General features: G+C 38.3%; 5 protein-coding genes across 7 annotated transcripts; 2 read left to right on the forward strand and 3 right to left on the reverse strand.

Moving 5' to 3' along the window:
* The first annotated feature begins 19 nt into the window (after window positions 1–19).
* Window positions 20–3,425, forward strand: LOC124299366 (vacuolar protein sorting-associated protein 4). The gene is made up of 6 exons (XM_046752555.1): window positions 20–390; window positions 481–592; window positions 773–1,149; window positions 1,247–1,514; window positions 1,598–2,040; window positions 2,202–3,425. The coding sequence occupies exons 1-6, from the start codon at window positions 367–369 to the stop codon at window positions 2,301–2,303; spliced, it is 1,326 nt and encodes a 441-aa protein (XP_046608511.1). The 5' UTR covers window positions 20–366; the 3' UTR covers window positions 2,304–3,425.
* Window positions 2,881–6,456, reverse strand: LOC124299364 (pyruvate dehydrogenase [acetyl-transferring]-phosphatase 1, mitochondrial). Its single transcript, XM_046752552.1, has 5 exons — window positions 6,315–6,456; window positions 5,881–6,133; window positions 5,482–5,623; window positions 4,676–5,155; window positions 2,881–4,501 (listed from the first exon to the last, which is right to left on the reverse strand). The coding sequence occupies exons 2-5, from the start codon at window positions 6,010–6,012 to the stop codon at window positions 3,819–3,821; spliced, it is 1,437 nt and encodes a 478-aa protein (XP_046608508.1). The 5' UTR covers window positions 6,013–6,133; window positions 6,315–6,456; the 3' UTR covers window positions 2,881–3,818.
* A 287-nt stretch (window positions 6,457–6,743) lies between these two features.
* LOC124297354 (kinesin-like protein KIF18A) lies at window positions 6,744–10,701 on the forward strand. Of its 2 annotated transcripts, none has more exons than XM_046748283.1 (3): window positions 6,744–6,937; window positions 7,011–9,676; window positions 9,940–10,701. In XM_046748283.1, exons 2-3 carry the CDS (start codon window positions 7,047–7,049, stop codon window positions 9,977–9,979), a joined length of 2,670 nt encoding a protein of 889 aa, XP_046604239.1. In that variant the 5' UTR covers window positions 6,744–6,937; window positions 7,011–7,046; the 3' UTR covers window positions 9,980–10,701. The 2 variants fall into 2 exon arrangements, with proteins under 2 accessions (XP_046604239.1, XP_046604237.1); XM_046748281.1 differs by having other exon boundaries at window positions 6,745–6,937; window positions 7,005–9,676.
* Window positions 10,702–10,835: 134 nt separating this feature from the next.
* Window positions 10,836–12,429, reverse strand: LOC124297355 (uncharacterized). 2 transcript variants are annotated; one of them, XM_046748285.1, is made up of 4 exons: window positions 11,989–12,429; window positions 11,530–11,870; window positions 11,270–11,450; window positions 10,836–11,059 (listed from the first exon to the last, which is right to left on the reverse strand). In XM_046748285.1, the coding sequence occupies exons 2-4, from the start codon at window positions 11,868–11,870 to the stop codon at window positions 11,006–11,008; spliced, it is 576 nt and encodes a 191-aa protein (XP_046604241.1). In that variant the 5' UTR covers window positions 11,989–12,429; the 3' UTR covers window positions 10,836–11,005. The 2 variants fall into 2 exon arrangements, with proteins under 2 accessions (XP_046604241.1, XP_046604240.1); XM_046748284.1 differs by having other exon boundaries at window positions 11,946–12,429.
* Window positions 12,430–12,513: 84 nt separating this feature from the next.
* Window positions 12,514–14,120, reverse strand: LOC124297358 (28S ribosomal protein S35, mitochondrial). Its single transcript, XM_046748289.1, has 3 exons — window positions 13,894–14,120; window positions 12,953–13,575; window positions 12,514–12,849 (listed from the first exon to the last, which is right to left on the reverse strand). The coding sequence occupies exons 1-3, from the start codon at window positions 14,003–14,005 to the stop codon at window positions 12,583–12,585; spliced, it is 1,002 nt and encodes a 333-aa protein (XP_046604245.1). The 5' UTR covers window positions 14,006–14,120; the 3' UTR covers window positions 12,514–12,582.
* Between the last annotated feature and the right edge of the window lie 676 nt (window positions 14,121–14,796).

Consider the following 14,796-nt stretch of genomic DNA (forward strand, 5'->3'; position numbering starts at 1 on the left):
ATCGCCCAAGGTTTTTTTTGCCTGGAGAGTCAATGCGTACGGGATACATTTTTTTAAAAATTCATTCGCTGGATCAGCCCGATGCAGCGGTGGTAGGGTCATGGTAATGGTAGAGTAGGAGTCACCGTCAGTGACGTCAGAGACCTAAATTTTGAAGGTTAAAAATTTGACAGAACCGCAAACTTCTCCAATCGAGAACGATCGAGGCAGTTTACGCAACGTGCGTTCGATAATTTATTTATGGATAACTGAGCTTTTTTTGCACGTGTATAAAACAGCATTAATATCATCAGTTCAAGACTTTCTTGAATTCCGCATACTTCACTCTGGTGAGCTAAGGTTAGGGAGGAGCCATTTCACAATAAAATGGCAGCAGGAACAACATTACAGGTACTAACTATTGGGAAGGTTTCCTCAAATTTTAAGCCTGGATATTTTCAATTGACCAATTATTCTCGTTTTCTACCCGTATAAATACAGAAAGCCATAGACCTGGTTACCAAGGCCACCGAAGAAGATCGGAACAAAAACTATGAAGAGGCTCTGAAGCACTATGAACACGGCGTTGAATACTTTCTTCATTCAATCAAATGTACACATCATCAGTATTTACATGCCTCAGACTCTCGATTCTTCTTCCAATTCACTTCTGTGGCATGAATAAGTTTTCTCAAATACATATTTGTTGACTTTGTTTTCAAAATGCAAACACTTTATTCAATGTTCACTTCATTCAACTTCGCTTCATTTCACCAATCAAACTTGTTTTCAGATGAGGCTCAGGGAGAACGAGCCAAGGAAAGCATTAGGACAAAGTGTTTACAATACCTGGACCGAGCTGAGAAGCTGAAGGAATATCTAAAGAAGGGAAAAAAGAAACCGGTCAAAGATGGAGAGAGTAATTCTAAAAGCGATGATAAAAAGGGTGACAGTGGGGATAGCGACAGTGACAGCGATCCAGAAAAAAAGAAATTACAAAGCAAATTGGAAGGTGCAATAGTAATTGAGAAACCACAAGTAAAGTGGAGTGATGTCGCAGGGTTGGACCTTGCTAAGGAAGCTCTAAAAGAGGCTGTTATCTTGCCCATTCGTTTCCCACATCTGTTTACTGGGAAACGTATCCCATGGAAAGGCATTCTGCTCTTTGGCGTAAGTTTCAGATCCAAAACCCTTCAATTTATGTTATATGTATATTTTTGTATCATTTGTTATGTATTCCCACTATATATGTTTATATTTATTTCAGCCTCCTGGTACTGGTAAATCATATCTAGCAAAAGCAGTAGCAACTGAAGCAAACAACTCCACTTTCTTGTCTGTATCTTCATCAGACCTGGTCAGTAAGTGGCTCGGAGAATCTGAGAAGCTAGTGAAGAATCTATTCGAATTGGCACGCCAACGCAAGCCTAGTATAATATTTATTGATGAGGTAGATTCTCTCTGCTCCTCAAGATCAGACAACGAATCTGAATCTGCTCGCAGAATAAAAACCGAATTTCTAGTTCAAATGCAAGGTGTGAAGATAAAATTCAAAGAGCTCAGTTTTCCCAGTTTCATTCAGGGTTTGAATGTAACGCACCCTTTGTTTTTCTTCTAGGTGTTGGGACTGACAACGAGGGAATTCTTGTTCTCGGTGCAACCAATATACCCTGGGTATTGGACTCTGCAATCAGAAGACGTTTTGAGAAGCGAATTTATATTCCCCTTCCAGAAGAGCATGCTCGTATGGTTATGTTCAAACTTCACCTTGGTAATACCGCTCACGTCCTGTCCGAGGATGATTTTAAGAAATTAGCAGCCGCAACTGATGGCTACTCGGGAGCTGACATAAGCATTATTGTTCGTGACGCACTTATGCAACCTGTGAGGCAAGTTCAAACGGCCACCCATTTCAAAAAAGTGCGCGGACCTTCTCCGAAAGATCCAACAATAATTGTCGATGACCTTCTCACCCCTTGCTCTCCGGGCTCACCTGGTGCCATCGAAATGACCTGGATGGAAGTTGAGGGAGATAAACTCTTCGAACCTCCAGTCACTATGGTAAGGATGAGTTAGCCGATACCTATAAATTTATTTGCTAATTTTATCATATTTCTGTAAACAAAAACATGATGCACAGAATTGTGGGTGTATTTTTTGTCTTTCTATTCAGTGACATTTTTTAATGATGATTCTAACCACTTTTATTTTTATCAATTTAGAAAGACATGATGAAGTCACTGGCTACCACACGTCCGACAGTTAATGAGGATGATATGGCAAAGCTGGAGAAGTTTAAGGAAGATTTCGGCCAAGAAGGCTGAAGCAATCTACAATCCAGTTACAAAAGAATTTCACCCACAATTAAGACATACACAAAGTTATACACGCTTGCCTTATTCCGAATTAGGATGAAACACAGATTTAGCGTTTGTATGAAAAAAAAAAGCAAGAAAATGAAAAATAGCTTCACCAGATTTTCTTTCAAGTCCTTGTAAGATACTCGACATATTTCTTTTGCTGTCGATGATATACAATTGAATTAAAATTATATAAATTACCAACGATAAGCATGAATGGCACCAGTCCTTGGGCGTAATTTTACATGTAATTATAATGTATAAATATTAAATATACAACATTATCTATCTGCGAAAATATTATAATTACGTTTGACAGAAATAAATAAAAATAAATGAATAATAAGTCATGTCTACGGTCGCAGCAAAATAATCTGCAATTTTACGAACAGAGTAGCTGCACTTACATGAAATTTACTCTTGGCATTGCTAATCAGTCAATTGCTTTTTTCACCCTCGGTTTCCACGTAGCTAAGAATCCATAGATGTATTTCTTACAAAGTTATGATCATTGATTATTAAATAATATTTTTCTACTTCCTTACAATTTTTTACGTTAATGCAATTAATATCGAGATGATCTTTTAAGATATATACGGAAGGTGTACATTACTGTGTACTCACCGGCAATGAATAAGAAATAAAATAGGCTCGAGGTACTCACAAAATTGCAAAATAAAACATCCGAACAGGTTTTCATCCATACGTGATGTATATCAATGTGTTAATAATAAGTATAATTAGTACTTGTACTATGTAAATTGTGTTTTTATTGTTAACTAAATAAATAACAAGTTATTATAATGTATTTGAATTAGACAGTTCACAGTTGCATTTCAATAAACGCCTGAATTGTAAAAATATCACAAAATGAGAAGTCCGGATTTAGCTGAAAAGGATCGTATACTTTTAAAGGATTCGAAACCAAGTTGTGCAACAGCAATTCTAATGACATCACAAAAAATTCACACTCCCTTCCTCGGCAAGCTCAATAAACATCGATTTTTCATTACTTATATTGAGTTTGGTACCGCCCAACTGCATCTCGCAATAAATAGTAAATACGTATCTAAGCTTCATTATCTGGCAGGTATTCAAAAACTTCTTATACACTCTCAAGTCGGTTATACTTGTTAAACTTTAACTGCTATAGCGCCTTTTGCACATAGTTATAAGCATTTTCGTTGCAAGTTTAAAAAGGTCAGCTGATGAATACTTCTGTCGATGCTGCTAATGTGAATTACATAAATATACGTATAATACGCTAAAATAATCTATGGCAGTAAGTAGAGATGCGTAAAATCGCCAGCGATTGATTCAGCAGAAATAAAAGTATATAAAGATACTGGTTTTGGTGAAACGGTTTGATTCAAATAGGGTCAAGAGAGATTATCTCCTTCAGCACTGGGTAATTGCATCTGCATTTCAGCATTCAAAACTGAAGAAGTTGCTTACAATGACTTCAAGCTTATATAATAATCACGGAGGACAGTGCCTTAAGAATTCAGAGTCAAAGTACGCGACAGTGATAGTAATGTCATCACGAAATACTCTAACTACTTCACCAGGCAATGTCAATAATTGGGACAATTTTCCATGGTCTATACCATACTCCGTACCTCCGAGCGCATTTCGCAATAAATGCGTAGCTGCATTACTGTCTAGTGGTTTTTTTTTCAGGCCATCTTTACGCTGTAGTAGCATCTCATTAATTTCTGATAGCTTCATGTTTTTTCTCGGGAGTTTCAGCGGACTCAGAGTTACTTTTCCGCTCATGTGCTCACCGACAAGTCTGACTGCTTCCAAAGGTGATATCAACTCCCACAATCCATCGCTACCAATTATCAGAAATTTATCTCTTGGGGTCAATCTATGATAGTGTACTTCTGGTTTAGCAGTTAGATACGGAGGAGTATGATAATTCGGAGGGATAGCACTTTCACCAAAATACGGCACTACTACATCCTTCAATATCTCCTTACTCCATTTATATCTAAAGTCTCCCATAGCACGCAGAGGTGCGAGTTGACCAAGGAGACGCTCCATCTTTATTACAGTAGACCGTTCGTTGTTCGGATGCTCAGATAAAATCCTTTCTACTTCTGTACGGTTATCACTGTTATGTTCCACCGTCATCATCTTCGCTGACCATGCATCATTTTCTGAGAATGAGAAAGAAAATTCAATATTCAATAATATATCCTCTAAATTCTGTCATCACTTTGTCAGTGCATTGATGGAATGGTATTCTATAATGGTTTTTTCGCACAGTTTATAGTCAAGTTAGATGTAACAAATGAATTTTTAATGTTGAACATGTTATACATATGTAGCACCTGAAAGTACGCCAAGCACAGCTTGGCAATCTCCAAGACCAGCAACATGCAAGTGAGGTCCGTCTATGTGGGCTATCACAGCCACAGCACCAGACATTGCAACGGCGAGAGTCCTTGCGGCATCTTTTCTACTTAGTTTCATCAAGGCTTCGCAGGAAAGATCGTTATCCAATCTAAGAAAGGCATTTTCAAGAGCTGTTTCCATGTGAAATTCTTTTGTAGATCCATGTTCGACCAGCTCTTTGACGAATGAAAAAAAACTTGCTTGATACAGTTCTCGGATATCGGCAACAAGCTCTACTTTATCATTGAAACTTTCTATCAGTTCCAACCTCCTATCGTCACTCTCAATCGAGTTGAGATACTTTTTTAATATTTCAGTGGGAAGTAAGCATGCAGAAATGTAGTGGAACAGTCGTTTCGAAATAACCTGAGCACAGGCACCACCTCCGTGACCATCAAATACTCCCAACAACGTACCTAATAAAAGAAATTCATTCATTGTTCGTTTGATTCTTATTTTTATTTTTTTTCAGAAGACACAACAAAATGTACAATTCTGTAAATATTCCTATTGCTATTCTGTCTGTCTAAAATAGCTTTCCCGCACACAAGACCCGAGATTTAATCAACGAATTATTGAGTCGACAAATTTCATGCAATTCTTCAAACATGCTTGCAATAATTAAGCTATCTGATACACCACCCACATCGACGTTTCCAAACTATTATTACAATATAATACTGTGCACGTGGAACAAATTACAATAAAAATTTCAAGCATTGTGAATTCATGTATTTTTTACCTTTTGTTAAAAGACATTGTGCCTCGGATCTGGTGTCCTCTATAGGATTATTAGATGCCAGTTGATTTGAGTCGTAGCATTTAATTGAATTTGGACCATCAAAATCTTTGGCATACTCATTGGCTTGTAATATAGACGTCACCTACAATTTAAACAAGTAACATTCATTTTATCTTCCAGTTAAAGTGAATCAGTTGTTTATTGACTATCCATGGGAAAAATGTACCAACCTATATTAGATTATATGGAATCAAGGAGTAACGAAAACAAGTGCTATGTGGTAAGCATGAGCTCAATCAATGTTCAATTAGATGAGTGATAATTGTTCGTTCATCTGTTAAGATTGATGCGTTTGATAGTAACTGCATGCTCTAAAATAATTTTAAATAAGGTTCATACCTCTTGAGGAGTGAGACGAGGTAGGGTGGCGTAGAATCGCTGTTGAGCTTTATCGACTGGATATTTGATGTGCCTGGTACTGACGTTGGTGCAGTTTAAAACAAGCCGGGGGGCACAACTACGGAGTACCATCCTACAGACCTTACAGATAATGATTTCGTATCTTCTACAGGGGAAACTTTTGTTTCAAAAGATATAAAAACTGTTTACGGTACCGCCACTTTTCCAGCACATTTTTTTCAAATTAGGCACACTGGAAGAAGGTTAGAAGATTCGTGAATTTGCCACACTTGGCTGGCTGATGAATTAAATTCACGCTAATTTAGGCTACTATTGGCAGATTCAACACTGTTTCTCTAGGGCATTCTCACCCTGTGAGTTAACAAATAGAAAATCTTCGAGTCTTAAAATAGTTAACAATTTCAGCGACTGACCTCGTCTCTTGCTCCGATCCTCGGACGAGCACGGGGTTGGATTGTGTTCGCGCAAATATTTGTTGCTAACTTCAAACGTGTAATCAGTGATTCTCAACTCGTATTTCGCAAATGCGGATTTCAAGTTGGAACGAGAAAAATGTACAACGACTACAGCGTTGAGTACTACAGTGATTGAGAAATATAATAATTATTCGTATGGGATGAACCCCGTCCAACACTACACCGTTCATTTAACTGTTGCCAGTTGCCATAACTCGTGGGTACTAAGAATCTGGAAACGAATTTGAACTTGGCGGGCTCTTTTCAATGTCGCTTCCTTGTGGCGTTGAGCGTGGTTTTTTAGCGAAACTAACCGATGTTCGTGTGACGCCACCTACAGAACTCTAACCGCGACAATTTCGGCAATATTTATAATCCAGTATGCTATATAGCGCGCTACCAGACCCGTGATCCGCCTCACAGATTCAAATTTGATAGCTGTTTAACGGCCAGCGATGCTTACCGTTGTTTGTTTGGCTCTAATCTTACCCCCAACGAAGAGTGTGAATTTTACTAAAAGTGAATATATACCATCAACACCGCATAGGAGTACTGGAGCGAAACCAGGACGCGTAAATAAGGTATTTTACACTGGTGAAATGAGATATAAATCAAATCAAAGCGGGTGGTTAATTAGATATATACAAGTTTCAGGGGTAGCGTTTACATCGGCGGCACAATAACTGAACGATGGTTTTCAATCGCAAAGATCTCGCGAAAGCGTTTTCGCCGAACAAATTGAAGGTACATGCTCGCAAGAGGCCCATGGTGGGCAATTCGTCGCAAAAATGTACGACAAACGGCGTCGCGGGAAACTCCGTAAAAAGCGATGTGGGAGGTTCCCGGGCAGCAAATGTGCGAGTGATCGTTCGCGTACGTCCAGAGAATGAGCGGGAATTGCAAGGTAATCAGAGAATCATCGTCAAGACAATAGATGACAAGATGCTTATATTCGACCCGAAAGCCGAGGAAAATCCTTTCTACTATCAAGGCGTTGCCCAGAAGGGTCGCGACCTGCTCAAAAAGCAGAACAAGGAGATGGAATTTATTTTTGACAGGGTGTTCGACTCGACGGCCACAAACCTGGACGTCTTTCAAGGCAGCACCAAGAATGTCATAACCACTCTCCTCGATGGCTACAACTGCTCCGTTTTTGTGTACGGTGCAACAGGCGCCGGAAAAACTCACACAATGTTGGGGGGTGACGGGGATCCTGGAATAACTTATCTCACTATGGCTGAACTTTTTTCCGAAATCAATGAACAGAGTGAACGAAAGGAGTTCAACCTGGGGGTGAGTTATCTTGAAGTGTACAACGAAAATGTTCAGGACTTACTCGTTAAATCTGGACCTCTGCACATCAGGGAAGATGGAAGTCGTGGCATCATGGTAGCCGGACTGACAATTATAACTATAAAAAGTGCCGATGAACTACTGGCCCTTCTGGCAAAGGGGAATAAAAATCGGACTCAGCATCCGACTGACGCTAATGCGGAGAGCAGCCGAAGCCACGCAGTTTTCCAGGTTTATGTCAAGATGAAAAATAAGCTGGATGGTCAAGCGAGGCATGTAAAATTATCGATGATCGATTTAGCCGGCTCTGAACGGGCATCTGCGACGGGATGCAAGGGAGCCAGATTCAAAGAGGGGGCTAACATCAACAAATCTTTGCTGGCACTTGGCAACTGCATTAATAATTTGGCTGACGGTCTGAGCCACATTCCATACAGAGACTCGAAGCTCACAAGATTACTGAAGGATTCACTGGGTGGAAATTGCCACACTGTCATGATAGCCAATGTCAGTCCCTCAAATTTCAGTTATGAAGACACTTACAATACTTTGCGATATGCCAATAGAGCAAAGAAGATAAAGACAAACATGAAGAAGAATGTTGTCTCTTGCCAAATACATATCACAGGCTATATCAAGATGGTGGAGGAACAAAAGAAGGAAATTGAGAGCCTTAAGCGGAAGTTGTTGGAGGTTGGAAGCAGCTCAGCTGCGCCTTTGGTTAGAGAAGAAGAAGATTTATCCGAATGGCATACGAGGATATCGCAGTTGCATGCGAAAAAGAGAGTCTTGAATGCTAAGATCCTTTCACTTGAAAGTACGGACAAAATATTATGCTGCCGAATAGAATATAAAAAGAAGGCAAACTCTAGACTACGTGCCTTAAGTTTTGACGTTGATGCTGTGGTTCCTGACGACGTTAACACCAGTGGTAAAACACGTGTCAACAAATCAATGTGCTTCTTCAAGAGGCAGAGAGAGAGTATAAAAATTCAAATGGACGCTGCATGGAATGAGCTAAGAGAAATTGAAACTGAACTTCATAATTTGAATCTCGAAATAGAATCAAACGGCCTATCGAATAAATTGGCTGACAAAATATTAATTTGCAAGAAAGATATTAATCAGTCCATAGTCGAACAACAACTAGAACATTCGAAGAAACTTTCTAATCTCCAAGAGTCCGAAATACATTCTACAGGCAACATCGTTCAGCTGGTGGGTAAAACTTTGGTCAGATTTTTCAACCTGATGCACGGGTATGGAACGATAACTGAGCCAATGAGAGAAGAATTCAAACAGCTTATTAAAACATCTGAAGGAGTTAAGAGCATCAAGTGGTCGGATGAGGAATTAACGATGGAAGAAAAACAGTTTCACAATTTTGGCTCTCTCAGTATTGAGCAGCTTGACAATCCTCTGCAACACGAATCACCACCTTCACCAATGGTGTTACTAGAGGATGACGAAAATGCGAATAATAGCATAATAAATACAACGTTTGATACTCTTCCCACTGAGGAAGATCTGGCAAAGTTAAATAATGCGACAATGACGGTCGATGCAAAGGAGGCGAGTTTGACAGAATTAGAAAGCGAGGATTGCGGCGACGATGAAATAACTGATGAGAAGGGAATTGATACGGAGAAGTTGAACAATACGTTTAATTTGATCGAAAATAAAGCTAAGAAACGTGTTTTAATGGATAAAAATCACGTGACTAGCAAACCGACGGCGAGTAAACTGGCAAAGAAACTAACGCCGCAAAAGACTCAGAAACCTTTGCGAGAAAATAACAGTGCCACTGGCAAGGAGAACAAGACTGTCCCCAAAAGCGTTATGAGCGCTAAGAGTATTGCTATTTTGAACAAAATGAAAGCTGAGCGGATGAAGAATTTGCAAACCGTCGTAAACGAACCGTTCAGCGATCAGCCTAATTTGGTCCATACAAAGACGATGCGTGTAAAAGACAAAAGAGGCTTGTTGTCCAGCTCGCATCCTTACAACAGACCTAGTGCAAAGCAGAAGTAAGTTATATTTTAGATCAGTATTTTTGGTAAGCATTTTTAAAATGTTCTTATGTATGTATGTATGTACCTGGAAAACCTCGATAGGAAAATTATTAGCCGAGGTATCTGTTTGTTTTTTCAAAATCATTTTGATGCAGTGCCTCCAAAGTGGGAATGAAAAACATATTTTATAATAATCACAGCACAGAGCTTGACTCAAATTTTATCATAGCACTAATTAAAGTTTTTTTTAACTTCATTCACGAAAGTAATTCTTTTAGATTTAACTCAGCCCTGCCATCTTCACGGGTCCCCTGGTGATCCTACGAGCTAGTACAAACGTTTCTTCGTTATGCATTTTACCCAAGTGAAAAAAAAATTATATGATTCAGAGTCAGTAAAGACGTTGTTTGCAAACACTGTGTAATTGCTATTTCTAAACTTGGTTAGAATAACATTATTCTTTCTACTGCAATTACATGATACCAGGTATCGAGTTGCAACCAATATTCTTGCTAATTCCAATCAATGAGCTGCATATGCAAATATTACGATTATCATGAGGTACACGAATAATTACATGAACGTACAAGAGCGTGAGAATTATAAGTTCCATATAATGTAATATTTTCATAGCTTAATAATTAAATTCAACTCGGTGATTTCGTTAAAAAAAAGTAGCGCGGTGACTAAAAATTAGCTTTCATGTTTTCCCCATAATACGTATGTCTTTCCATGTCATTTGGGTCCAAAATTTTATGGGTGGTGATGAAGATATGTAAAAATTTCTAAATTAATAAATACCGGTATTACATTATATTAATAATACATTAAACTTTATTGACCACAATAATTATAAATATTTGATAGTAGCTTTATATATGTATATGTATAATGTAAAGAATTTATTAATGTAGATGTTGTATTGTGAAAAAAAAAAATTAACTCATATCTCTTTAATTTACGCACTTGACTTGATATTATTTTTGTAACATCCTAAGAAAATGAGATTTTTTAAAAAGTAAAGTACCTATTTATAATAATGATTTCTGGAAAATTCTTGACCCTCCTTTATCGTGCAACAATTATGAAAAAAAATTCTGAAATTACGAATTACTCAGAGGTAACTTTTTACACCTGATTCAACAAATTCTACAATCGCTATGGTTATTTATCCATTCAGGATTAAATATTATTTCATCAGCGGTCTTATTAAAAATTGCTTTACATAGGTGATGTGCTTCAAATTTTTCAACCTAAACTGATTGTGTTGATATTAAATATACAAATCGGAATTATTTATCGTATTATGCATTACCGATAATCAAGAATTTGATTAATCAATTTTCACACCGTATTTTCACTCGGCTTTTCTTCAGACGTTTTTTCATTGAACAACTCCTGCAAAAAATAAGAATAAGTCTCATAATCGAATTAAATTAATTAATAAAGTAAACGATAAAGACAATTTCTTACCAGTTTGTCAAACTCAATTTTCGCGTGTAAGACATAATTAAATATTCTTGACGCAGTAAAATGAGTTTGGCTGAACTGCTTTATTATACCTAGAAAAAATATACTGAAAACATTTGAAAAGTCATGAAAGCTCACATAACGGTCCATGGCGCGAAATACTCGCTCTGCAATGTCCTGGATGCTAGCCTCCAGTGACTGCCGACTGCTAACAATCGTAGGAATGATGGATCTTGATCGATCAAATAATGAAACAAAGGATTGTATCAAGAATGCCAAAAACGCCAGTGAAGCCAGGATGCTTATGGGGTCGAATCCTCTGCAATAATCACAAGTAAATGATCTATCAACGTTGTTCACGATTCTATCTACTTTGAGAAACAGGATATTGAACTCACAGAAACGCTGGTACATATGTGTGAGCTGGTGCAGCTGGAGCTCCGTAAGTGTTGTAGTAGCTTCTTGGCTTTACTTCGTCGTAGTAAGTTCCTTTTCGCCTTTCTGAGGTACTGCTTGAAAACTTGGAGAAATCTTGCAAAGGGATTCTGAACCTTTCCACGAGTTCGCAGAGCGTCAAACTCTTGCATGCCCTCAAATCCTTCAGCGCTGTTAAAAATACCGAGTACAAGTCTGTTGTGTACGGATGTTCTGTTGTGCGAATATTCTCCGTCTGTTGTTGCGCGACGATTGATCCCCAGAGTTGAAAAGTTGTCAGTAATCCAATCCACAACATTTTCATCTGAGAATGAATATGCAAAACATAAATTCGTATTTTATTTAAACACAAGGCGATATTAACTTTGCCCATGCGTACCGAATTGCATTCCATCAGGCACCACCAAATTCGAACAACGCACCTCTCATTATAGTTTCTTCTTCACTACTGGGATGTTGGAAACAAAAGGAGTAACTCCAAACTGGGCGATGTAAGATGTGTATATACATATATGTATATATATACCAACGTATAACGAGAGAACGCAATTAGGCATACTTGGCTCGCTCCACTTGTCTGTTACGCTCTTAGACACACGATCGTTTATGTGAATTTGGGTGCGTCCTGTGTGACGACTATTATGAAAAGGTCTATTCTGTTTACCTAAGGATGACATTCTAATAGCACAACTTCATTGTCGTTGGCCAATGAGCCTTGAGTAACATCGGGGTGCACGAGTTGGACACTTTGCATAAGTGAAAAATTTGCGTCACATTCTGACCGTTAGTCTCAATTGAAATTGATGTTCAAATAATCGCTCTGATGTACCGAACGCATGTGAAAAGAATTCCTCTGAGTCTATTTGTACTTAATGACTCCTCCGATCTACAAAGAATTTACCACTGACAATACTCTCGGCTTACTAATCAAAATTAAAGTGATCATGGGAATAAAATTACTCTTTTTAATGCTACCGATTTATTCATATTCCAAAACAACACTATAAGTCATCGATTTATTTCTTTTCCTGCCCTTCTAAGAAAAGCATGTTTTTAACTGCCTCCTTGTATTTGTTTAGTGAATATTCATCCTCCCCGTTATTTATCAGGTCAGAAACTGCGATCTTATACTCTGTAGCATGTGGAATAGTTTCATAATCGTTATCTATAGGAGGTTCAGGCCAACAATACAGGGTTATTAATCCGTCTCGGCTCTTGCTCTTGTCCCAATCGTAGTACTCCATGTCAGCTTCAGACTTCTCAGCTTCCCATGGCTCTGTGCGCTGTTGAAGAAAAGATAACACATCAAGAATTGCTTTTTTCATTGGCGCTAAAATTTAGAGCATAGCACAGTTGTCGTTCTACGGATCTGAAGAAGTTACTCACCCAAGATTCATGGTATAAGGCAGTCAAGAGGTACTCGATGTACTCAAAATTTTGTTTTCTAGTTGGGCATCGGTCAGAAGTGATAGTGAGTAGGTCGTCTTCCGGATTGTACCTATCTCCGACCAGTCGAAGTAGTTTATCTCTAGCATGCTGGTCTAAGTTTAAAGTCGATAGTTTTAGCCTGATTGTAACAACTCTGGCCAAGGGTTCTCTAACCGTCGGAGAAGAGTAGCAGTAATCTGAAGTCATGACTTCAACTGGAAAGTGCTTCTCGCATTTTTCATCGGTTTCTAGCCCAGCAGGCCAAGGAGTGCAAAATTTTTTCAAAGCTTCACACTGTTTTGTTACAACAGGTGGAGTCAGATGGAGAAAGTTAGGTATCTTCATAAGCTCTGCATTTCCATACTTGTTGGGCGGAGCTGCGTTCTTTAAGGGGTATCCTTGACGCACAGGCAGAGGTACCGTTGCCGGGTGGAAACTGCGAGCGGCAGGCCAGACTGATCCCCAATCTTGGTCAAATTTCATTTGAGTCGATCGAGGCGGAGGTACTTCTGTTCGTCGAATTTCTCGCTTTTGTCTTTCTTGTACTGGGTCTGGTCTTAATTTGAGGACTCGGAATTCATCTGAAATATTTTAGTCAGGGCGTGAAGTTAAGAGTTGGAATCTTTCATATAAATCACATTCATTGCCAGGAAGAAATATTGAATGTACCACAAAATATACTGAAAAATGCTCATTGCTATAATTAAGGATGTACGTACGTATCGTAGGGATCGGTGAATGAGAATTTTCTGATATTTATCACTGTATCATATTTGACAGGTAACAAAAATAGTAATAATAGGGTTGGAATATGAGTGTGGTATTTATTTCATCTATTTAAAAAAGTTAAACAAAATTTGCGGCTGAAAGTGAGGTTAAGTCAAGTTTAGAGGGCTTACCTGGTGCAACGGGACTCGGAGGTTCAGATTGTGTTGCGAACGACGAAGTTAAACTCGATATTCTTGCTATTTCCCGTGTATTTTTCACTCCTAAGCGTGTGATGATCGACATTTTATTGATTATCTTTAATTCTCCATTTACCTTAACCTCAAAACACCAACAAGTCAATTTAAGTCTTGACTCGAATGTGGTGATAGTATCGAGTATCGATTAGTCGCAGTATCGATTTCATACGAATCGATATTTGGTTCGACTTTACAATTTTTGAATTTGATAATTTTAAGATTCTATTCTACACACGAAATTGGTATTCATCTAATTTTATTAGAAGCCGTCCCTTCGCTCAAGACGTCAAATGCTCTGTATCTAAATAGATGAATCTATTATTTCGATACCAACTGCATTTGACTCCCGCTGCTTCTTCGGCTACGTTAAAACGTAATGTGTGTATGATATTTTCATGAAATTAAAGATTAACGTTGACTAAAAGATTGATATGACGGCCATTAACATTTCAGAATTAATCTAAGGTGCGTCAGCATATAATTTAAAAAAAATTATATCTGTTGATAAAAAATGCACGTAGTATAAAACAGTAACCGTAGTGTTACATACTTGTAGCTGATCAGTATCAGCTGCAACGACCAGCACGGATGTGGAATTTCCTTTTAAAACCGCGCGGTCAGTTGAAGCTTATGAAATAAGGATGCTTGTTATCGAATGATGCTCTGTAACTAGTCGAGGTGTGGTCAGTGTTTTACTCTGTGCGGTTCAGCCGTGCTGCTTGAATATTAAAATTTATTATCACGATATACTGCAGCTATAGGTACGTTATTATATATATATATTAGTCAATAATATCAATCACACGAATTGATACCGCAATTTATCGCCCTTTCATT

The sequence above is a fragment of the Neodiprion virginianus genome, chromosome 2 (assembly GCF_021901495.1).
Source record: "Neodiprion virginianus isolate iyNeoVirg1 chromosome 2, iyNeoVirg1.1, whole genome shotgun sequence".
NCBI lineage: Eukaryota > Metazoa > Arthropoda > Insecta > Hymenoptera > Diprionidae > Neodiprion > Neodiprion virginianus.

Bases quoted from the DNA above. Each gene is read 5' to 3' on its own strand.
- LOC124299364 (XM_046752552.1), bottom strand. From the start codon at position 6,012: ATGGTACTCCGTAGTTGTGCCCCCCGGCTTGTTTTAAACTGCACCAAC. The intron at 5,156-5,481 runs GTAAAAAATACA...TTCTTTTATTAG, and splicing joins ACAATGTCTTTTAACAAAAG to GTACGTTGTTGGGAGTATTT. The intron at 4,502-4,675 runs GTGCTACATATG...TCTCATTCTCAG, and splicing joins TGTGCTTGGCGTACTTTCAG to AAAATGATGCATGGTCAGCG.
- LOC124297354 (XM_046748283.1), top strand. From the start codon at position 7,047: ATGGTTTTCAATCGCAAAGATCTCGCGAAAGCGTTTTCGCCGAACAAA. The intron at 9,677-9,939 runs GTAAGTTATATT...TAATTCTTTTAG, and splicing joins AGACCTAGTGCAAAGCAGAA to ATTTAACTCAGCCCTGCCAT.
- LOC124297355 (XM_046748284.1), bottom strand. The intron at 11,451-11,529 runs GTGAGTTCAATA...TGATTATTGCAG, and splicing joins ACATATGTACCAGCGTTTCT to AGGATTCGACCCCATAAGCA. The intron at 11,060-11,269 runs GTGAGCTTTCAT...TATTTTTTGCAG, and splicing joins TTCGCGCCATGGACCGTTAT to GAGTTGTTCAATGAAAAAAC.
- LOC124297358 (XM_046748289.1), bottom strand. From the start codon at position 14,005: ATGTCGATCATCACACGCTTAGGAGTGAAAAATACACGGGAAATAGCA. The intron at 13,576-13,893 runs GTAAGCCCTCTA...AAAATATTTCAG, and splicing joins TCCGAGTCCCGTTGCACCAG to ATGAATTCCGAGTCCTCAAA. The intron at 12,850-12,952 runs GTGAGTAACTTC...TTTCTTCAACAG, and splicing joins CCTTATACCATGAATCTTGG to CGCACAGAGCCATGGGAAGC.
- LOC124299366 (XM_046752555.1), top strand. From the start codon at position 367: ATGGCAGCAGGAACAACATTACAG. The intron at 593-772 runs GTACACATCATC...ACTTGTTTTCAG, and splicing joins CTTTCTTCATTCAATCAAAT to ATGAGGCTCAGGGAGAACGA. The intron at 2,041-2,201 runs GTAAGGATGAGT...TTATCAATTTAG, and splicing joins TCGAACCTCCAGTCACTATG to AAAGACATGATGAAGTCACT.